This window comes from Triturus cristatus, chromosome 7 (assembly GCF_964204655.1).
Source record: "Triturus cristatus chromosome 7, aTriCri1.1, whole genome shotgun sequence".
In the NCBI taxonomy this organism is placed as follows: Eukaryota; Metazoa; Chordata; class Amphibia; order Caudata; family Salamandridae; genus Triturus; species Triturus cristatus.
Window position 1 is genome coordinate 1,702,682,509 of NC_140590.1, and position 24,737 is coordinate 1,702,707,245.

At 46.0% G+C, this 24,737-nt stretch overlaps 1 protein-coding gene across 1 annotated transcript in view; it reads left to right on the forward strand.

The window, feature by feature from the left end:
- The window catches only part of LOC146812814 (alpha-2-macroglobulin-like protein 1), an 848,867-nt gene that overhangs the window by 464,370 nt on the left and 359,760 nt on the right, over positions 1 to 24,737 (forward strand). The window contains exon 19 of the mRNA XM_085615205.1: positions 19,645 to 19,870. Coding sequence (XP_085471331.1) covers positions 19,645 to 19,870 — 226 coding nt within the window. The remainder of the gene's footprint in view (positions 1 to 19,644; positions 19,871 to 24,737) is intronic.

The window sequence follows — 24,737 nt, forward strand, 5'->3', positions numbered from 1 at the left end:
AGTAGAAAGCATTAAGGGACTGCCTTTAGGTGGACTGTGTGTGAAAATGGGGCATATTACAGGCTCCCTCTCATTCGTTGAGTCCTATTGACCCAACCCTTCTGGGACAGAACTCAGTGTTCACAGTATGCCCCACTGAAGACAAATTGTTTTTTACAAAACTGTATTAAACTTTTTAAAATAGTCTCAATTGATGAAAGTTTCCCCAAACATTTATCTAAACATTTAATAACCACAGCCTCAATCATACTCTGCAGCATGGGAGCAAACTCCTCACTCACATCAAAGTTAGTAATGCAGTCACTAGATGGTTTCTGGCTGTTACACATCACAGGGGTCTGCAGTACGAATCTGCCCTTTGTTTTAGTCCCAGACCGTTCAATCTCTGTTTCTTGCTTCCTTTATGCCTTTTTTGCATTTTGATGGTGGGGGACCACAGTCCACAGGGAAATTCCTGGACTAGACAGCTGCCACTGGTTGATGAACATCTGCAGTAGCAATCAAAGTAGCAGTTGTTTCTAATGTGTCGAAACCTCCTGCTACATCCTGGCTCACAGTGCTATGGCCCAACATAGGAATATCATCAGGAGTAGCTACAAGGGCTGCTGTTAGATCAGTGGGTGCAGGATGAACACCAAACCTCTCCTCACTAGTACTGATTTCATCGTTGATTGCCCCGCCAGCTTGGTTAGGTAAGAAAGCATTGATGATTTAGAAAATCCATTTGTGGCAGTATCCTTTAAAGCTTCCCCTAATTGTAAATTCCCTGCATCTGTGGGGATAGTTTTCAATTTGCCCAACTTGTCACAAAGATGAAAAATGTAAGATCCAGAGAGAATGACTTGAATTGGGGCCCCCACCAGCTCTTCGTGTGGCAAATACACACCATCAAAGTCACAGCAAAGTGAGTGTTAAACACAAAATCAATCAAATTTACTAGAAGATCTTGCCAAAGAACAAAGCACTGAGTCCAGTCTGTGAGACCAAAAGGGGTGGCCCATCCCAGCCTCTGCTGGCCACAGACAGGCGCACGCCGGCCCGCCCTTGGCACTCCCACATGCATTTCATGGTGCAGGACTTGAGAGGCACTTTTGTGGCACTTAAGGGCCAACCAGCTGCAGGTGATCGCCATTGCAGGGCTCCTCCTCCTGCTTTGATGCTGCCAGGGACAGGACTCCCCAGGAATGCGTGGATGAAGCAATTACTTGTGGTGATACAGAGTGATGCAACAGAAGATATCAAAGCCCCCTCTTCCTCTTTCAAATTACTCTTTCTGAAATGTAACTTCTGACTTTGCCATGTTTTTAAATGCTTCATTGTGCCCGAAGTGCCAAAAGAGTACATCTGTCCGGTACTCCTGCTGAATTCTTTGTACACAAAGTACATGGCACCACTTTAGCAGGTACTTTTGTTTCTCGAGCCAAACCCCTCCCTGGCATTCAAGTCCACCCCTTTCTCCCTGGCCTTGCTATACATCATCTCCCCTTTCAATCATTCAGGGGACAACAGTTTATGGTGAATAAAGGCCCCAGTTTATTTCAAAACATGGACCATACATTTTGCACCTTAGTGGTTGGTAATTCGAGACCCATGTTTGTGTGTTACATCTCACACGTATCCGTCCAAACGGCTTTATCTCCAATTCTGGCAGACAGCACTGACCCTGAGTGATTGCCCCTTTTGCAGGTGTCTCCGGATTCTGCGGGTTCTAGTCTACCCTTGCTACCGACCTTGTCGGCGGCCGTCAGACCCGGCCTGGGCTGCAATTGCCGTTCTGCTTCCCTGGACCCTTGTTGACAACTCGCATGCTCCCCATGTCCCTGTCGTGTGGCATCCCAAGGACAATGTCTGAGCACCTCATCTATTCTGGTTGTCATTGTGTGCTGTCACCTGCTCCCCTGTGTCCCTGCCGTGAGGCATCCCAAGGGCACTGTTTGAGCAGCTGTTCTACCCAGGTTACTCTTTTCTCTGGGTCTCTTTCTGAGCTGCCTCCGCCTATCCCTTCTCCACTGTATTTACAGCTGCGACAACCGTACTCCTTTGGTGTGGGTGGGTGGATTTCAAGGCGATGAGGTGATGGTCAGCTGTGACCAAGAGGGGGCTCCTGCCCTTTTTTGGCCTCCTTGGCCTCCACGCCCTCCTTCCTCTGTTGGGCGGTTCATGATTTCAAAAGGTGCGCCCAATCATCGTGCATCTCTTTTAGCAGGCTTTTACCCGCAGTGCTTCTGGTGTTCCGGCTGCCGGTAGGGGTTTCCTGCGTGCCCCTATTAGGTCTGGCTTTGCCTCCCTCACCCGCGTCTTGCATAGAAGGTGAAGGATTCTGGTGCAGTCCTCAGCCGTGCCTCCTGCACCAGAGGCTCACCAGCTGCCCTCTCCTCTCCTCCAGATGCCATGTTTTAATTTTGACGAGTATTCCATGGGAATGAGTGGGATGTGGAACCATCGGACAGCTGTGCATCCAAACAACATAGCTCATGCTGAGGTGGAGAGGAGTCAAGAGGCAGAAGGAGAACAGACTGCGCCAGTGGAAGTGCGACGTCAACAGCAAGAGAAGGATGATGACAAGATGCAGCATCTCGATACACTTTCCCGGCACTGCCTTAAAGGGATGCCCTCTGGAGCAGGATTCACGAGAGCACAACTTCAGGTAGTGACGCTCCTCTGCTCAGTGGCGTAACATTAGCCCCTGCGGTGTAGGGGGTGGTGCCCTACCTCCAGGGGAGCCCCTCAGGCACTGTGCACAAGCTGCGGGCCGCTGGCCTGAGAGCTCCTAACTGGGTCTGGAGAATGGGGGAGCGTCTCCATGTACTTTGCAGGAGGACCCCCTCAAGGTTCGTTACACCACTCCCTCTGCTCCCTCAACAATGGTAATAATATGAGCTTTTTTTATGTGTATTTGTTTTAACGAAAAATGTTTAGCCTAAAGCAGGACGCAAGAAGTTTGTGTAGTAAAATAAAACCACATGACTACTAGGAGAGTAGTTTTCCAGTGTAAAGTAATTGCTGCATGCAATCTGTGTGACAGAGAAGGTGTTTTTTTCATGTCAATGTTGTAATAAATTTGTGAATGTGCGTTTATTAGTAGAATTGTTATACATAACCTATGTTATTGGACACATTTATTTTCACTACATAAGTATACATTTCCAAGGTTCCTTGGATGTGGAATAGAGCACCCTGACAAGGTTGTGGGAATGCCTGACTGAATGTTACTGATTCTCTAACTAAGGAGTCTATGACATGGCAAAGCCAGAACCTTTTCCAGCATAATTTCATGTTCCAAAACATGAGGCATTCATCTGGTTAAAGCATTCATTTTATTATTTACCCTTCCAGAAAGGAAAGCAAGGAGAATAATCTGGACACTGAAAATCAATGGGCCACTCAGTTGTGGGTTGTGAGAGACTTTGCTGACTTTAAAAACTGAAATTGTCTGTACTCAGGTTAGATCACAACCACGTGCTCTGCAGCAGCAATGGGAATTTGTCTACTATTGGCTCCTATAACTTAATATTGTTGGCCTTATACATTTTTGAGGTCTATATACCATGTGATCAGTTTCTGTGTGACACAGTGACAAGACCTATGCAAGACTGCTTTAAGAGTGGAAGTGGCAAAAAAGGATATGAAAGACATATTTTCAGATCATATTAAAGTTTCTCTCCAAATTGCTTCCATTCCAAGCTGTTTATCGGGGTTAACGCTTTTTGAGAAGTTCAAAGAAGTGCTATATAGAATCACAAACAATCTGAACTTTGCATACAAAAGTGGGCCTTGCCAGTCTGATTTTTCTGGCCTTGATTACTATTTTGGTTGAAAGAAATGCCACACTTGCACAATCGGCTAATACCGATTCCAAGGGGTTCAGTAAATACTACGGGCCTTATTCACAAGCCCCTTGCGCCACCCGTACATCACTTTTCCTATGTTACTAATGATGCAAAAGCAGCGTAAGGGGCTTGTAAATAAGCCCCTACATGTATTAATTACCACAGATTACAAGGTTTTACCATGTACCACAGAACCTGTATTTGCACTACTTACCGCATGTGGTAAATACCACACCCAATAAATACCACATGCACAAAGTGTCAGGAAGTGCCAATTTTCAGGCACTGGAAGTTCGTGGAATGAGAATATGAATCCAGAGAGCGAAGAAGCAACCAGAGCAACGCACAGAGGACCTCAGGACACCCCCAAATTACACTAACAACTCTTTCCCCTGTGGGAATCTGAAGGCATTCATTATGCATGCGCATAGCACTTTAAAACAAGACAAACAAAGGGGCATATTAACAAGGAGTAAATGCCTCCAGAACATCACTTTTTCTGACATTCTGGTGGTGTTAAGTCTTTCGCCTTATTTACACGGTGACATTTAGCGACTTAATGTGGGTTAACGACGCCTTGTAAATAATGCCCCTATTTACGCAGCACTTAACTGGAAAGGGGTGTGCAATGAGTGGGTGTTCAGCTGCAACACCCATTGCTTTTTGATGCTGCCCCATATTTACAAGGTATGTGGCAGTGCCAAGAATATCATCTGGGAATACCTGGTCTTAAGCAGAAGTGCAAGAATAAATGTTTCATTTCTACTCATGTTTTGCTCTTTCCTTGTGCTTCATTCTTCAGCACACATAGAAACAGCAAGCCGCCTAAAAAGTTTGTTTATGTGCAGGAAGGAACTTTGCAATATGGTGCAAGGGGCCTGCCCTGGCACTGGGCAGCTTCTTAAGTGCCAACGCCAAGGGAATCACAGGGGTGCGCCTCATTTTTGTAAATATGGAGCATCCCTGCGTTTTGAAACTGACAAAGCGCGGCATTACCATTTTGGCTTAACACAGCGCCCGCCAGTTTTGAGTAAATATGCCCCAAAAGCTATTGTCATACTCTGATATCACTGAGTCATTACAAGCAGAAACTTTTCACATCTTCAATCATGGGCCCAACAGGGAGAAGCAGTAGACTTTTGCAGAGCCAGAGCTGAGATCCTGGTGAAGGAGGCGATAAGACACCATGACCCTCTAATGTGCCATTTCATGCTGCAGATACCAACAAAAAGGCACAAAGACATGCCTGTGGAAGGAGAAAATGGGCAAAACCAATACAGTATCAACACATCCACATGATGTTGAGAACATAAAAATCAGGTTCCAAGCCTTGAAATGCTAGGTACCTATATGAGTTTCCAAGCACAAACACCAAATCATGGCAACTGATGGTGGCTCCAAACTTGAGCTGTACCTCAGGCCGTAGAAAGAAAGAATTATGACCATTCTAAACATGTCTGGAGTAGAAGACATGATAGAAGGTATTGTGGTTAGAGGAAACCAAGGTAAGTACCATACGAGTCGTAATGGAAGTGCACATGGTTGTTAAAAAAACTTGATTCGGCCAAGAATCAATATTATTGTGAAGAGTTATGTCACTAATCTTGTATTTTTAAACGCGCACTTTCACTCCCTTAGCCCCTGCTTACTTGGCTGTTGGGAAACACCTGCACAGCGGACTTTATCGCTGATTGACGGTGGGGAACAGCGCTGCCGCCTTCGCGCGCTTGACCCGCAAACCACGCCCACTTTGAGGCCACGCCCACCGCCACCATAACTATGAACCCTCCCCGGACGCGCAGCGGACGAGCGCAGCGGGAGCGCCGACTTCGCGCCGAAGTCGAGCCAAAGTCCAGCCCGTCTGCGCCCGTCCGCGTTCGTACGCGGTCCAGGGCCCCAACCCCTGCTCCTCCACAGGGTCACATACGGTGGAGCAAGCAGGACTTACTGAACTTATGCCACAATATCAATGACTCCTGCAAACATAGCCTATGTGTGGAAAACGTTATGGGTTGCGAACACTGTCACTTTTCATTTGACAACGGTAATAATATAAACAGTATGGGCTACACCTTACATTGCGGATTACTTAACGTACGTTCACTGAGAAAACATAGGCTAGACCTCTATGACCTACTCACCGAAAAACAATGGGATCTTATGTTCCTAACAGAGACATGGCTAGATAATGAGTCTACCCCCTACGCCCTTGAGGCAATTCCAGGAGGGTATACTATACATAGACAGGACCGACCCACTGGCAGAGGAGGTGGCATCGCAATTATAGCCCGCAAAACCCTACGCTGCCAGCTCGACAGCTCTCCCATCCTGGACAGTGAAGCAGGGAGCTTCTCTGTCAAAGTGAATAACAACTACACACTAAAGGGCCTGCTTATTTACAGACCCCCAGGCCCTATAGCCAGGTTCGAGGAGAGTCTGGTTGAAGGAATCATGGAAACCGTACTGTGCAATGATAAGTTTCTGGTTCTTGGGGATCTCAATCTACATCTAGATAACCCTTCAGATAACGTCAGCAAGAATTTCGGTCAGGCACTGAGAGCCCTCCAACTGAACCAAATTGTTAAAGGCCCTACCCACCAACTGGGCCATCTGTTGGACCCCATATTTGTCAACTGGGGGGAAGTGGAAGCCCTGACCCCTACTCCCATCCCTTGGTCGGACCACTATCTGGTCCCTTTCTCCATACGAATACCCGGATGTAGACCCCCACAGCCACCAGTCATGTACCACCTTAAACGGAAATGGGCAAATTTTTCTCAGTCCAAATTCTGTGAAGAATTGACGAAAGGAGGAAGCCCAGGGGGGGAGGATGTGGACACAGCCAATACTAACTTCTGCACACGGATTAATGAGGCACTTGACTGCACAGCCCCCTTGCTAAAAACCAAATCTTGGAGCCGGGTAAACAAAACCGCCTCTTGGTTCAACGCCGAACTAAGAGTCCAGAAAACTGCTCTAAAAAGAACTGAAAGAGAATGGCGTAAGAGTTTCTCTGAAGAAACCAGAACTAAGTACCTAACCGAGAGACGAACCTACCATGGACTAATCAGAAAAACAAAAAAATCATACTTTACGTCTAGGATTAGTGAGGCGGGTAATTCAACAAAAGAGCTGTTCACACTCTATAAAACTCTTTCAGGTGGAAATTCAGCTACTATCCCTGATGACTGCTCGCCAGAATTGTGTGACAAAATCGCAGACTTCTTTTCAGAAAAAATAACAAAAATATACTTAGCATTCCCTACGCAGCCCAAAACCGGGGCAGAGTTCGCCGAAAACCCTAGGGAATGGGGAGATAAACCTATACTTACCAACTTTGTCACCCCTCCCACGGAAGATCTTCTAAAAATTTGCAGGTCGGTGAAGTCGGGCTCTCCTCGAGACCCAACCACACCCAAACGCCTAACAGATAGTCTAAGAGTACTAGAACCATACATTAGACATTTGCTCGATGTATCTTTCAGCACAAAGACAGTACCTAGGGATTGGAAAAAGGCGGTTGTTCTACCCCTTAGGAAGAAAGCCACCATCTGTTTTGAGAAACTCGACAACCTCCGCCCAATTTCACTCCTTCCCTACCTGGCTAAGGTGGCGGAAAAAACGGTCAATATACAGCTAATGGACTTCGTGGAAAAGGCTGCCCTATTACACGACACCCAATTTGGATTCCGACCTCGCCACTCTACAGAGTCTGCACTCCTAACAGCAGTAGAGACCCTACGCCAGGGGGTGGATGAGGGACATACCATGGCCCTCATCCTATTGGACTTGAGTGCAGCATTCGACACTGTAGCGCACTACAACTTGCTACAGTGTCTGAATAATGGAGGAATATCCGAAGCTGCACTCCAATGGCTACAATCCTTCCTGACAGGGAGAAGCTTCCAGGTTCGCCAAGGTGACCACTACTCGAGAGACATAGGCTTGGGACAGGGTGTTCCCCAGGGTTCGTCCCTGAGCCCAACTTTGTTTAATCTCTATGTCTCTCCAGTGGCTTCAATTGCCGTGAGTCACGGATTGAGCATCGTGTCATACGCCGATGACACGCAGCTGGCTATCTCCCTATCGCGTGCACCCGGTCTTGCGATGGACAGTTTCAGGGATTGCATGCAAGAACTTGCAACCTGGATGTCCACCAATTGCCTTAAATTAAACGGCAACAAGACCGAGGTGCTCGTGGTGGGGAGGGACCCATCTGCTTGGTCATCGACGTGGTGGCCTCCATGCCTGGGCGAGGCTCCCATACCCACCCAGGGAGTCAAAAATCTTGGCATATGGCTCGACGCTGACCTATCTTTTGGACCCCAAATAGACCGAGTTGCAGGGGTCTGTTTTGGCATCCTAAAAACCATAAGGAAGGTCCTTGACCTTCTCCCTATGTCAGCACGGAGAACACTGGTACATGCCCTGGTGACATCACGCCTAGACTATGGCAATCTACTTTACCTGGGCACCACCTGCAAGGCCATGAACCGCCTTCAGGTAATACAGAACGCGGCTGCCCGTCTCATCTTAAACATCCCAAAACGATCAGATACCAAAGCCGCTCTCAAAACCCTCCACTGGCTGCCAGTTAAAAACAGAGTGGTATTTAAAGCCCTCTGCACCTGTCACCGCATCCTGGCTAAAAAATCTCCGATCCCACTCCAGAACTTGGTGACAAGGTATACACCAGCACGTGATCTGCGCTCAGCATATGGGGGTCTACTACTGGTTCCAAGAATCAAAAAGGCCCGCATGGGCGGACGCTCCTTCCGCTATCTGGCAGCAAAGAGCTGGAACTCCCTCCCTCTCCATCTTCGCCTTGACTCATCCGAAACCAGCTTCCGCAGGAACCTAAAAACATACCTGTTCTCCAGATAAAAGATCTCCGGTCTGCAACCCTCGCAATGAGTTTTTCAGTTGTAGCGCGGGGACACGCTTCTGCGTAACCATGCGCTTTATAAGCTACCCTTATTATTATTATGTTATGTTATGTTAGAGTCAATTTGTAGAGCGCCTATCACCATCGGTCTCTAAGCGCTTACACAGAGAGAACATAACCAACTGCATCTAAATCACTCCGCCAGCCGTCCTAGTTGGGATGAAGATATTATCTTTTTAAACAAATGAGTTTTCAAGTTCTTCCTGAAGGACAGTAGCTGCGGGTCTGCCTTCAGGCTGGTAACTCATTCCACAATTGCGGGAGGAGTGCAGATAAAGCTCTGCCCCCTTTTGATTTTAGCTTAAATCGAGGTTGACAGAGGTTGGAGGCCGAACCCGAGCGCAGGGTTTGGCCTGGAGTGTACTTCCTCAGACGCTGCTTAATGTAGTCTGGAGCTTTGCCAAAGAGTGCCTTATGGGCTATGCAAAGACATTTAAACTGCACTCTGGACTTGACAGGTAGCCAGTGTAACTTCCGAAGGAGAGGGGTGGCGTGCGAGTTCCGAGGTAAGGAATAGATCAGCCTAGCAGCGTCATTCTGCACTACCTGTAGTTTCCTCAGCAACCTCTGTGGCAAGCCAAGATACAAGGCATTACCATAGTCTAGCCTTGAGATAACTGTGGCGGACACAATGGACTGCAGGGTGGGGGCAGAAAGAATAGGAACTAGCTTGCGCAGTTGCCTCAGCACCCCCGTGCACGACCCCACCACTGCCGAGACTTGGGTGGCCATAGAGAGGTCTGCATCGATCTTTAGTCCTAAACTTTTCACCACCCTGCCCGTAATGGGAGTTGTACCAAGTTCTGGGGGCCAAAACAGGTCACACCAGGGGTTAGCTTGATTTGTGATCACCAGAACCTCTGTCTTATCGGCATTTACTTTCAGAAGGTTGTTGGTCATCCAGTTTACAGTGAATCGAAGCAGGTTCCTTATTGAATCCTGTGCTTCCATTGAGTCTTCCAACTGGACCAAAAGCTGGGTATCATCGGCATAGTTGAAAATTTGACAGTTCCTATGCATTAGCTCCTCCACCAAGGGTTGTAAATAGATATTAAAAAGTAGAGGCGAAAGGGCGGACCCTTGAGGCACACCCCAGGTCACAGTACTTGCCTCAGATAGCTGGTCCCCCAATTGCACTCTCTGGGTGCGACCCGTCAAAAAGGACTCAAGCCACTTAAGCACTTGTCCTGTGATACCCAGCCTTGCGATACGGTCTAGCAAGATGGTATGGCTGACCGTATCGAAGGCCGCTGACAAGTCTAAGAGAATCAGGGCGCAAGGCTGTTTATTGTCCGCCCTGAGTCTCAGCTCATCAGTGACGGCGGCCATTGCTAGCTCAGTGCTATGTTGGGGTCGAAAGCCCGCCTGCCTGGGGTGGAGTAAGCCATGTTCTTCCAGGTAGCTAGCCAGAGTGTTCAAAACATGCTTTTCCAGGATTTTGCCCAGGAATGGCAGTTGTGAGATAGGCCGATAGTTCTCTAAGGCCTTGGTGTCTGTACCTGCTTTCTAATAGTGGAGAGACCCTGGCTTCCTTCAGCTGGGCTGGGAGATAACCCACCTTTAGCGACTCATTCAAAAGACTCAGCAACTGAGTTTGAATAGCCGGCAGGGCCATTTGGAAGAACCTTGGGGGGCATGGGTCCGTGCTGGACCCCGACTTAACTTGACCAACAAGCACGGCCAGGCTCTCCAAGTTGATACAAGGGAAATCGCTCAATGTCCCTGACAACTCGTGACTAGCCGAGCAGGAAGACAACGTAGGATCAGCTGAGATCGCTGTGATGTCCCTAATGATGTCCTATACTTTCTGAAGAAAGAACCTTTGGAAGGCGTCGCAGTCAGGCTGGTTGCTAGCAGGAATCCTCCCATCCAGCTGGGTTAGTTCCCGTAAGATGGCAAAGGTCTCTCTTTGTTTATTCGTGGCTACTCTGATCCTGTTTTCATAAAAGGCTGACTTCCTCACCAGAATCTCCGCCTTGTATTTTGAGAGGGACTTTTTATAATTTTCTGCCTCCGCAAGGCTGTAGTTAAGTCTCCACCTTCTTTCCACCTTGCGAAGAACTTGTTTTTGTTCCCTAAGTGAAGCATCAAACCACAGTGCTCCCTTTCCTTTGGCTCTGGTCTTTTCTAGCCGTTCGGGAGCCAATTTGTCCATAGCGGCACGGATCCAGGCCATGAGGGCTGTGGTATCAGAATCCAGATTTGATTCCCTCACCATAGGAGGTGAGGTGGAAAGCAACGTGGCAAGTAAGGAATCTGCCTCTATCTTTTTCCACGATCAACCTCCACAGTTGACTCGACCCTGCGGGTGGGGGATCTCCTGGGACCCAGCACTTGATCAAGAAGTGGTCTCACCATATACAGGGACTGACTTCAAGTATTTCTGTCTGGGGTATAGAGGACCAAACTAAATCAAACTAAATCAAGTCTATGGCCCTTCTCGTGTGTGGGTCCCACTATTAATTGCTGAAGGTTAAGTGAGGAAAGATTATTTCCAAACTCGCCCACTATGGGGTCTCTAGGTGTCTTATCCCAGTGGTAATTGAAGTCCCCTACCACCATAAGGAATTTGTATCTAGAGGACAAGTTAACCAAGAGCTCGAGAAAAGTATCATTAAAATCTGGCGAGCTCTGGGGTGGGCGATACACAGCCAGCAGCAAGATGCAGGAGGTTTTGAGTGAGATTTTTATCCCTAGGAGTTCTGCACAGTCACAGTTTTCAGCCACCACTTGTGTTACCTTGAGACTTTTTTTAAACAAAAAAGCAACACCCCCCCTCTACAATTGTTAGAGCGATTATACCATAATGTATCATAGTCCGGAGGAAGTGCCGCCAGTAAATCTGGCGTAGATGAAGGACCTAACCAGGTCTCTGTAAGGGCAAGGATATCAATCTCGCCAGCAGCAAGGAGTGTGAAGACCTCTAAGTGGTGTTTTTGTAAAGAGGGCGTATTGAGCGTAGCAATTGTTAGCCCAGGAAGCTTCGGTGGGTGTGGCGGGCACAAGGATCGTGAAAGTTCACCTGGTCCCTGCAATAAAGATTCTTCCTGCAACTTAGCTGATGTAACAGTGTCTAGCCCCATAATACCTGGCCGTAAAGCCCGGAGAGTATCCATTGTATACAGAAGAGGCGGACAAAGGGACCTGGCCCCTGGGCCCGTTCTGGCGTGGACGGGCGCAGACGGGCTTTCCTCTGGCGCTCCTCCGGCGCAACGCTGCGCGCGTGCGCTGCGCGCTTGCATGCTATTCCCCTAAATAGTGTGTGGCAGAGGACCTGCGTAGAACGCTAACCCCAGAGGCGTCTTGGGAGCGTCACAAACACACATTCAAGATGGCGGTCGGGAGCAGAGCGGCGCGAAAATCACCCAAATGGTGAGTCTTGTGAGTCTCAATTTAAAGTGCGAGCAGTGCGGGCATGAGGGGGAGTGGGGAAGATAAAATTGACAAAAACACAATACAGTACAATCAGAATTGTTAAAAGAGCAAAAGTTCTCTGACAATGTTAAAAAGTTAAAAAGGAACGTGCAGAGGTTGAACTAGATCAGCAGCGGTAGCGTAATAGTCCTATCTGTTCTCCCCACGCAATTAACTGGTCCCCTAAATAGAGTTTACCAGAGGACCTGCGTCGGGACTAGAACGCTAACCCCAGAGGCGTCTTGGGAGCGTCACAAACACACATTCAAGATGTAATCTGTTACACATCTTCACATTGATCCATGTATATGCTGCTAAATGGGCTAACGACTATTTAATGATCCTGCTGACATATATTGAGTTTGGATTACAACAATTATAATGCATTGTTAATTTGTACTCTTGATAAGGAAGGGTTGATATGTCTTACCAGTACTTTGAAGGTGTTGTGCCACCAGTGGCATCATGAAACCCCCGCTTTAGCAGTTTAAGTGGGGGATACCACTAAAAGTCTCATTAAAAGTTGTTCATTTATACATTTGTTTCTTCAGTCTGCATGGCTGCAGACAAACATGATCTCATGGAATAGTAGGGCAGGATTGATAGTTCCGGATCAGGAGCTGGAATGTGGGCTAAGTTCATTAAAGCAGAAAAAGAAAGAATTTATGCAAATGTGGACAAAACAGATAGAAGGAGCAGCAAATAGTGGGAGAAAGGCAAGCAAGAAATACGAAAAAATGGCAACAAATATATAATTGTAGTAGAAACGAGATCGGGGCAAGAGTTGGAGGAGGAAAAGGTGAAAGTAAGGAAAGATGGAAGGAAGGCAAAATGAAAAGAAGGAAGGAAAGGAGAAGGGTGAAATGGAAAGAAGGATGGGTGAAAAGAAAAAAGGAAGGAGGATGAATGCAAGGACTGATGGTTGAAAGGATGGATAGATGGAAGGGTGAAAGGATCAATTGGTTAAAGGGAGGGGTAAAGAATTGATGGAGGGATGTAAAGACAGATGGAAGGATGGACAGAAGAGTGAAAGGATTAGAGGTTAGAAGAGTGAAAATATGAATCCATCTATGTGTGAAGAAAATTGTCAATGGGTGGATGGATGGTGGATAGACAGATAGAAACATGGAAGGGTGAATGATGGAATAATGTGTGAACAGATGGACCACTGGAATCCCAATGGATGGTTATAATAACAAAAGGATGAAAAGACAAAAAGGATGATGAAAGGGTGAAAGGGTAGCAGGATGAATGGATAGATGTGTGAATTTAAGGGTGATGAGAAGTATTCTTGAAAGGGCTCACTTGGTTTGCATCACTTGCAGGTTTGGTTCAAAGTGGGGGCTATTTTAGTTTTATGGCTACTCCCTTGTGTGTCACCACAGCACAACTAATGTTCATTCTGTATCAAAGCAGTTCAGTATACATGTCTATATCACACAGCATTTGCTGTTCTTCACTTTACGGTTGCAGCACACTTGCTCCTGCCTATGTGAGGCCACCAAGTGTATATTAGAGCAGTTCATTGACCCTAGGGTGTCAGGAAATTGTGCTGTGTAGCATAGATGTTTGTTTTGCTGGCACTGGCTATGTGGGTGTCTAAGGGGAACCATGCTGCTCACTCGTTCTCTGCAAAGCATCCAATACTTAGCAGAGTATTTTGCTGAAGGTTGACTCAGAAATGCCTTGCACCAATCATACTGTCTGCTATGTGGTGCCTGTTGCAAAGATTTCTAGTGCTGCTAACATTTTCAGGAAGGGGGTGTGTGGCAGTGCATCCCTGCTTTGGGCTTGAGGGTATCCATAATGGTGAAAATATGCTTTGTATGTTGCCCAAATCAAGCCTGTATGTCCTCTGGATCTCGAGCCGACTCAAGTGTATAGCTTCCAGCCTTATTCTGACACTCCTGGTGGCCTAGTTTCGATCCTCGTGCTGAATGATTCATTGTAGCAGCATTGGGCTGGCACAGAATGATAGAGTGGCCTAGCAGTGCTGCTTCCATGGTGGTGTCCTGTGGAGTGGAAGTGTGAGATGATGCGGTTACCTCTGTGAGCTTCACATATCTACGGCTGTTTATGTAGGCCTGGCCCTGTGTGCAGGGTATGTGCAGGGTGTTTTTGATTTGCATTATTGCGTAGGTTATATTTTTCTAGACTGTTTTATAGCTTTTTTTCCATTCCTGGCACTTTCAAGAATTTTTACCACCTCCTTTTGGCTGGTGATATTTTAAGGTGGTATTTCCACTGGTTTTCAATGGCTTCTCATACTTGTAATTGGGTGTTATTACAACATGCGTTATTTTTCACATGTGGCAAGTATCACATGCAGTAAATAGCACATGCGTTAAATAACACATGTGGACCACATACCTGCGGTTTTCAACACGTGATAAATATCACATGCCGTCTTTAACTCATAATCAGACAAGTCGGTAAATTCATGAACTAATTACCCGGCAAGCAGTAATTACCACTATACCTGATTGATAATCAAGGCCATAGTGAGTTATTTTATATTGTGTCGGAGAGGATGATGCCTTGTTTCAGGTTTAAATCTGGTCTGTGCATGTGTTGCGCCCACCACTGTAGCTTTGCTGTGGTTACAGTTTAATTACATTTCTTCATAGTAAGATTCTCACTGATAGTCATGAACGTAGAAGTAGTTCAGTCACCTCAATGTTGATCAGTCCAGTGAAACCTCCATAGATCTGTGAAGGGTCAGTTCTAATTGCATTTTTTCTGTTGATAAAAATACAGATGTATAATTATAATATATTACCACCTATATTGTACAAATATGGTATTTAATAAAATAGCCTATAATATACCCCCACTATAGCTGTGGTAAAAAAAATTAAGCGATGCGATCTATCAGGTCAAAAGTGTATCAGCTGGACATTGCATACACTGCACCTTTAAGAGAGCCAGCAGCTTCCATTACCCAGCATGCACTGTACTGGCAATTCGCCTCACAGGCTCAATTCATTTTGAAAGGGAGACTATGACATCCCAAAGGGCATATTTGTACAGAATTGGATTATATTCACAGCCAGGCAGGAGGCTGGGCTGGACATGATTTCAGTAAGAAGGATTAGAAGTAAGTAATACTGCATTCTGCTTCATAGGATTCTCACTGATAGTCATGAACATAAAGTAGAGGAGCAAGTATATCCCTACTAAGCAGCAGTCAATGGAAAACATTAAATTATATACAGATAAGACTTGCGGAAAGACAAGAGTATTGAGTGGGTAAATTGAATACATCGGAGTATTGACTGACAAACCAGAGTATCAGCTTGAGACTCTTCATCTAGACAATAACGGCTAGAGAAAGTATGAAATAATTTTGAAGTAGCTGCTTTACATATTTTTGCAACAGGGGCCTTTGTTGATCCATGTGGCTGATGTCACTTTTACTCTAGTGGCTTCTGCTCCTGGCTTACAAGTAAAGATGTATTTGCCAACTGATAGCAACAGGTAAGGCAGGTTACTATCCAAAGCATCCTCCATGCTTATCCTGTTCAGAGAGTAGCACATAACAAATAGATGTGTTGTCTTTATAATGGATTGAGTTTTGTCTAAATAAAAGTTTAGGACTCCATATGTCGAGAATTAAGAGATCTCTCTGCTGCGGGAGGATGATTAGAAAAGAAGAGATGGAGAGAAATAGCTTGATTTACATGTTATGGTATCAGATTTGTAAAGCACATGGCTGCCTTAGCAACGGGGCGTCCCAGTGCTGATTCCGAATTTACCAGACAGTGGAGGAGATCAGGACAGGTGGATTATTCAGGAAAGAGCCAGGTCTTTACTGCCTTCCGGACTGCCCCATGATTCTGAATGCTCCTAATAGTACCTGGAAGGGCGTTTCAGAGGGAAGAAGCTAAGACACGAAATGACAGACCTCCCCCCTGTTTTTTTCTGACACGGGGAACTGGTGCCAGATGTTGTTCAGAGGAGCGCAGCGCATGGCTCGAAACGTAAGGGATAAGAAGATTGGCTAGAATGGGGGTGGTTTGAGCATAAAGAATTTTGTGAGAAATACGCAATGTTTTAAAACAGATTCTCTTCTCTACCAGAACCCAATGCAGCTTACGCTTATAGTTAGAGACTGAGCAGAATTTAGGGAGGGTGAATAAAGTGCAGGCCGTGGCATTCTGCGCCCTCTGAAGATAACTAATCCTGGCTTTATTGGCACCAAGTACAGGGAATTACAATTAGTCCAGTCTGGAGAGTATGGTAGACTAGATGATGGTCTGGCATGTTTGAACATCAAAGAACCCGAGTAGTGGCTTAAGTACCAGTACGAAACATACACCAGCCACTGATGTCATCTCTGCCTGAAAGGTTAGAGTGCAGTCAACCCAGAAACCCAGATTTTTTACAGTCTCCTTAGACGGTGGGACTCCCAACGCAGCGGGCCACCAGCGATCATTTCATAAATGTGTGTCTCTTCCCAGGAGAAGAATGTCGGATTTGTTAAGTTGGCCGCCATCCAGTCTACGATGGCCATCATATCATCCTGGAACTTAACCATGTTTTGGTCCGAGTTGTTAGACTAAGAGATCACAAGCTTAGTATCATCAGCAAAAGAAGCCAGGAGAGGCCTCTACTTTTTGCAACCCCCGCTAGGGGTTGTATGTATATATTAAATAGCATAGGGCTCAAAGCTAAACCCTGCAGGACCCCATGATGTATGGTGTGTACCTGAGAGCCATAGGGAGGGGAGATCACTTGAAAGGATCTTTCTGATAGAAATGATGTGATCCAATTTAGAGCAGCACCTCCAGTGCCTATCTCCTGTAGGCGTCGCAGCAAAATCTTATGCGATACAGTATCGAATGCGGCACTAAGGTTGAGAAGGATCAGAGCCATGGTATTGCCCTCATCCAAGGAGCTCCGCAGGTGTTTGTTATCTGCCAGCAGGGCATATTCGGTGCTGTGACTGGGTCTAAAGCCAAGTGGCGAGTGGTCCAAAATTTCATTGGATTCAACAAATTCAGTTAGAGTAGTGTTGATGTAAGACTCGGTGAGTTTAGCCACAAAGGGAAGTAATGAGATAGGGCGGAAATTTTCTGGCTTAGAGTCATCAAGGGTCCTTGGCATACTTCTGCTGATGCCAGAGACAGATTTATCAGCTCACAGAAAATAGGTAAAAGCTGGGGTAGAAAGTTCTGGAACTGATCCTGTTTAAGTGAGTCTGCTGGTGATCCTGATTTAATTTCTTACAAAGGATACTCAATACTTCATGGGATAGTGCCTGGAAGGAAAGTAAGACGGTGCCAGAGAGGCTAAACAAGTCCTCAGGACCTTCATTACTGGTAGTGGGGGGGGGGAGGGAGGTTTTGTAGATGTCCTCAACCTTCTTGACAAAAAAGGCGTCTAGAGCCTCGCACATGGAAGTCTGACACAACTTTAGGCAGTAAAAAGGTTGCGTCCCTCCCCATTTATAGTGTTTACCACTGTATACACTCCCCCATAAAGAGGGCGGACAGGGCAGTCACCAGTTTTTAGAGGAGATCCCGCATCTGTCAGAGTATTAATAATTTCCTGACTCACCCATGTGCCTCATCATGTAAATTCAATACCTCTGTGTTTTAAGAAAAAAGTAATTTCAAAATATAGTATCCAAAATGGATAATTACTGTTGGTGTTTCACTACTAGTTGCCTTCACAGGTTCTCTATATCACTGCCTCCAATATGCAACCTCATTTTGCAGTGCAATATCATTCCTCTCAAGTCTTTCAGCATTAGAAGCAGAATACACTCGTTTTACCTTCTTCACTGCCATTTTTGTTCATATAAATCTTTCTTCTCGCCACTCATCATCTCAGCTGGCTTACTCAAATTGTCTATCCGTTCCTCTCCTTGTATTTCTTTCTCTCTTTTAGGCCTTCTTCTCTCTCCTTGACACTGTCCTTCTCTCTGTGGGCACTGATTATCACTCTTTTACACAGATCCTCCCTTTCCTGGATCATTGTTTCTGCTGAACTTTGCTCTCTTGCAACAACCATTACTCTTCTGTACAATTCTTCTCTGTCCTGTATATTTCTCTCACCTGGTACATCTTCCTCTACCTCAACCCATCCTTCTCTTCCTTTTGTCATTTTCCTATTGTCCTATATAAACATTTTCATTCTTAATCCATTCTTCTCTGTCCTGTACTCTCATCTTTCTTGATCCTTCCATCTCTCCTGGCTTGTATTCTCTCCTGAACTTGCCTTTACTAACTTTCACTGCCTTTTTTGTGTGTGCCATCATTCACTCACATGGGCTTTGATTCTTTCCTGGATACTCCTGCTAGTTTCTGTCTCTCCTGGGGCTTCCTTCTATACTAATGTATGGTCTCTGTAACCTGGCCCTTCTTTCTGTCTATTGGACTGTCCTTTCACTATGGCCATCCCTATTTCTTATGTATGACCTCCTCTATCCTAGGCTGCTCTCCTTTCTCTCCCTTCTGTACTGCATTTCTATAATAGTCTATGGCTTTCTGTTTTTAGCACTGTCTTTCACTCTGGTGGACAATCCTGCACCCCTGTTTCCTGATGAGTATCCTAGGACCTTCCTTCACTTTCCTGGCCAGTTTTCCTAACCTGAGCCATACTTTTCTCTTCCCAACCATCCTTCTCTCTTACATATGACTATATTCTTACCTGTATAACTGTCCTGGCTGGATAGCATATGAAAAGCCTGCAGAAATATGAAATTTGGTAAAAACAAACATTTTGTGCACAAAAGTCCAAACTGATAAACGATTGGATATAGATAAGACTACATTTTGATCAGATTTCAAGGGATCATCTACCTTGAATGAATTTAACATCCCAAGGGTCTCCCCTGGATGGATGCTTAAAAGATATAGAATAAGGCTCTCTGGAGCTCCCTTGTCCCCAGAACAAATTATGCTTACTAAAACAGAACATGGGTCTAATCACAAGCGGCTTGATTGGATCCATTGTATCTTTGCTTCGTTAATGTCTGTATGCTGGGTGGTGGGATTCTGTGACTGTAAATTGAGATATGGTGTGATTTGGCTGGTGCATTCCTTCTGTAAAATGAATAAAAATGTGTTTAGCAAAAAAAAAAAAAACAGAACATGATCAAAGCTGGAAAGGAACAGGGAAAAACAGCTGTTCATGGTCACAGAAAGGGGATGTCCCGGTGCAAGTAACTCAAACAAATGTGGGCAATTCAGTAAAGACATTATTGCTGGGGTGAATTACACCATGCCATTCTCATGCTGAATAACCTTAGAACCTTTCAAAAAATGTCAGGGAGCAATCAACGCATTTTTTAATAGTTCTGTCTTACCTCTACCAGTTTTAACTCTTACCATATGCAAAAAAAAACACTGTCTTATCTAAAGAAGTCTTATTTTACTCTCTAGTGCTTCTCCTTCTCCTTTGCTTCATGGTCTTTTTTTCTAATTGTGTGCCTCTGCTGATTTCATCCAGCCAATCAGGAAAGACGAGCGTGGCGGTCACGCTGCCTGACACCATTACCAGGTGGGACTCCATGACATTCTGCACTGCCAGCATTGGTTTTGGCCTCTCCACTACAGTCTCAGTCACTGCCTTTAAGCCTTTCTTTGTGGACCTCACGCTACCCTACTATGTGGTACGAGGGGAGAGCTTTACCCTCAAGGCCACAGTTTTCAACTACTTAAAGCAATGCATTACGGTATGGGGATTTTGTTCTATTTTTGCACACCATCTTATAGAATAACAATATATAAAATTTAAAAAAACTTTTTTTTTAAAGGTTAGTAAGAACAATTAATTGTTTTCTTCTTTCTACATCATTTTACATTTTCATTTATTTTCAGGTATTAAATATTCTCCATGTTTTCATATACTAATATGGCATATCAATTGGTTTGTAAACTTTCTGTGAATAATATTTCTTAAGATTTGTTTTACTCATTTACGTATTTTGAATAACCTACACATTTTTGTAAATAATGCTTCTATTGACTTTGCTATGGTCTGTATATAACTTTTTTTAGTTAGTTTGATAACTTTATGTGCAAGTTTTGTAATTTGTGTCCTTTTTATTTTTTATAGTTGTTGATCATTGTTTCCAAATCTTTATTGTTTTAGTATATTTGCTTTGATCATAGATGCATATATCTTTCTCTAGTCTCAAGTCTGCATTGTCTATAATTTTCTATGACTTCAATATTTTGTAATAATTAATGGTCTGCATATCTTTACTGTGTAATTACTATCTTGCAGTATTTGCATTACTAATGTATATTTCTATTTATTTTCCACGTTCAATATTGCACTTTTTATTGTTGAGATAATCTTATATTTTTAATGGTTTCCCTATGTTTTTGATTTCCCTATGTATGTTGCATATTGTTATTCGCATTTAGCTATTTTTGTATTCCTATGCTTGGCTCGGGGTTGTGTTAATCGTCTCATCTTGTTTATCATCCTAAAATATTTATAATTTTCAATTATACTTGGATATGTGTTATTTGAAGACATGTTGTCACTTTAAGAATACTTTTAACTGTTTTCAAACAATTTGCTTTTTCAACTAGTTCTGGTCTTCTACTGTAACATTCCATTGCTATCCATCGGGTAATAAACTGATGCCTAAATTTGCTTGGTCTATGGTTGACAATAACTATAAATAAATAAACCATTTTGTCTCCAACAACATCCATCGATGTTGAGGCAAGAGTTGTGAGGCACATGTCAGAGGCAGAATCTCAAAATGTGAATGTTCTTGCAACAATGTGTTGGAGTAAAGTGGAGACAATGCAGCAGAAGTAGACTGAATTACACTTGCAACTAAAAGAACATGTTGAGTCAAACACTACTGTGGGTGATTGAGGTTTGGGCTTATGTCCCCTCAGAGTAATGGAGATCAAACTAACTGATGCTCAAAATACCGTTTTGAATACTGTTGAACCCAGCTTTTTTGATACTTTGTGACCTTCCAACAGCTTTCAACACCTTTGGCCACCCTAAGTTGTTGGATCATCGGGGGGGGGGGCTAGCTTTTAGTCAATCTTTATGTTAATTTTCAAAATTATGCTGATGATACTAAGGTAGCATTTCTGTTACCTCATTTTTTCTTCCTGAAAGAGAGAACTGGATCAAGAACGAAATCACGTACTCTTGATGTTTTTAAGTGGGGGAATTAGACATCCAGATTAAGGGTAAAGTGAAGATATTTGCCACTTTCTTTGAATAGAGAGTTGAGATGGGGCCTTATGTGGATCCATGGCACACTGACTTTTTGGAAATGGAATGAAATTTTGCAAATCATCCTAGAACTAGTGGTTGGTTCACAAAATTCTAAATTGTATTGGGACATAATCCAAGATTCACGAGGTAGGTCACAAATTGTGACACACTCAAATTGAATGTCATCACAGGGATGGTGGCCTGCTGGGGTCATATCTGTGATTGTGTTTTAAATAAAGTCAACTTTTTTAAAATACATCATGTTTTCCTATAAGAAAATGGGGCTGCATTTAAACAGAAAGTGGTCCAACGGACCACTGCATACTTTCCAACAAACCTTTTTATTAACCTTTACCAAGGCAAAGAGGTCCCAAATGGGACCTCTTCCTCTTTGTCAATGGGTTACTACCTCCTCTGAGCTATTGGTCAAATGTAAGTGTTTTACAATTTCAATTTAAGAATGTCAGACATTGGGGAGGAGCCTAGCGCGTGACCAAGATGGCTGCGTGAGCTTTGAGCTCCCGAGACCCTCGCGCCCTCCGTCGATTATCCTGTTCTTCATCCTGTCATCTATGCACGGTATCTTGCAGATGAGTCACCGTGGGGACGATTGACACTATCCGGGCCAAAATCGCCCGTCGGGGACCGGAGTTGTGGACGATGGCGGATTGAGGCCTACATCCGAGGGATGCCAGGGGCTCGCGTTCGCAAGATGCCCGGCCTCTAGTTGAACAACAGCGGGCCAGCAGGGTGTGAACGAGCGGATGGTGACCGTCGCACTTTCACTTTCACTTTCTAGCCTTGTGCTGGCTCCGGCCTGAGAGCGCATCCGGAGGCTCCACGGACATCTGGAGGACTCGTGCCCGCCTTGGTCGTTGAGTGACGGTCCGGCCTGTCTCGGCTAACTGGGTGAGGGACTTTTCTCCGGAATTGTCTATCTCGAGCCTGCAATGTCGGCCAAAGCGGAGGCTGACAAGCCGAAACTCAAGACAACCAGGCGGGGAGGTTATACCCAATCCAACAATATGGATCGCTATGCCCAGCAGAAGGGGTCCCCAGGTGGATCGGGACAATCGTTGGAAGTACAGAAAGCTGACCCGGCCCCGGCCACGGAGCTGTCGTTGCAGGATGTTATGGGGGCTATAGAGGGGATGCAAACATCGATCGGGCGACAGTTTGATGCCTTGGCGCAAAAAGTGGATACTATTTTGGTCGATGTTAACTTGATCCGTGCGGATTTGGCAAAAACCAATGAGCGGGTCAAGTCCCTGGACCTCAAGACTACGGGCCTTGCCGATGATGTATTGGGACTGCAAGCGGAGGTCGAGAAGCTGCGGGCTGCTAGTGATCTCTCTGCCCGTCGGCTGGAGGAATTTGAAGGCCGGGCCAGGCGCAACAACGTGCGCATTACTGGAGTCCCGGAATCCTCGGAAGAGCGCTCAGTGGACCTCCTCGTCGAAGACTTGGTTGTGAACCATCTCGGGCCTAAGGGCCTTGGAAAGTTTTTTGCAGTAGAACGTGCTCACAGGGTACCTGGCGGGAGGCCTAAGGTGGGAGCTCCCCCAAGGCCGATTGTCGCCCGAATTTTTCATTTTCGAGATCGGGACGCTATCCTGCAAGCATCGAGGGTGACGGGCCCGGTTCCTTTTCAGAACGCCTCTGTGAACTTCTATCCTGACTTCACCCAGATGGTGCAAAAGCAAAGGCAGTCTTTCCTGGGGATTAAAAGACGCCTTAGGGAGATGGATTTAAAATACGCTATGCTTTTCCCTGCCAGACTGCGTGTGGTGTATGAGGATCGGACTTTCTTCTTCGACTCGCCTGAAATGGCCGGAGAGTGGTTGGACGCTCTGCCACAGAGGCGGACCAGCGGGGACTGTAACTTGGAAAGGGACAGAGACCGGGCTGAGCAGGAGTGATGCCCCGTGTGTTGGATCCATTTATTTTTGCCCCGGACAATGACTTGTGGCTCACTGCAGTAATGAGGGGGTGGCGGAGGGCCGTTCGGAGTTCTTTCCTCCCTTGGGGTTCTTTTTGTAGATTTGTTTTTGATAGGGCGACAGGCACACTGCAAGTTGGGGGGGCTTTGTAAGTTGACGCAGGGGTGCAGGGAGGGGGGTGGACATGGGGTGTTGGGGGGGTTTTTCTTGCAAGGCGTAGTAATTGTTGTCAGGATGGTATGGGGGTGGCTTTGCGGGGGGGGGTGACGGTCTCTTGGTGTTTGGGGATGGGGGGTAGGGGCCTCAATATTATTAGCTGGAACGTTAATGGCTTGGGTGATCGGATTAAGCGGGGGATTGTCTTACAATTCCTGAAACGGGCCTCGCCTGACGTTGCCCTATTGCAGGAAACACATCTTATAGGCAATACGTGCTATGCACTCAATAGAAAGGGCTACAAATTCATTGCCCACTCGGGCTTTTCATCGGGCTCCAGGGGAACGGGCATACTTGTGCGGGCCTCACTGCCACTGGAGGTCGATTCCACCATTGTTGACGACAGGGGGCGGTTTGTAGCTGTGGCGGGAAGGTGGGAGGGTAGAAAATTGGTACTGGTTTCTGTGTATGTTCCTCCGGCCCTGCAGGCCTCCACGTTTGCGGATCTGGGCAGAGCCTTGTTGGAACTCCCCGAGGGACTGTTGGTGGTGGGGGGGGGATTTCAATGCTGTTGGTTCTGGGCTGCTCGATAGGCACCCGCCCAGGGATACCGGGGGGGCTAAGAGGTGGCTTCCTGACTTCATGGACACTTTTGGCTTTGTGGACTGCTGGAGGCTCCTGCACCCCACTCAGTGTCAGTATACCTTTCACTCCGGGGCGCATGGGAGTCTTTCCCGGATTGATTATGTGCTCACCCTGGCTGCGAATGCCTCGCTAGTTTCTGAGGCTAGACATATGGCACGCGGCATATCTGACCACTCTCCGGTATGGGTCCGTTTTGATGTTGGCCGGGTGGGAGGGGGTAGGGTTGCTCCCATTAACCCCTGGTACTTTCGTGACCCCAAGACGCGCAGGGCACTGCTGAAGGCAGTTGATCACTATTTCCGGGACAATCAGGGTTCGGTGGATTCGGCGGTGTCTCTGTGGGAGGCGTTTAAGACCGTTTTGAGAGGGGAGGCCCTCTCACTGGTGGTGGCCGCCAAGCGACGAACGGACGCCGAGGTGGTGCAGATTGAGGATGAGATTGCGGCTTTAGAAGAGACCCTAGAGGAGGGGGTGGAAGCGGATACGCTGCATAATCTGAGTTTGAAGCAGTCGGAGTACAGGGATTTGGCGGAGAATTCTGCCAAGACCCTTAGCAGGGAGCAGCAGGGCCGTCTGTATGATGTTGGGGACAAGGCCGGGAAACTG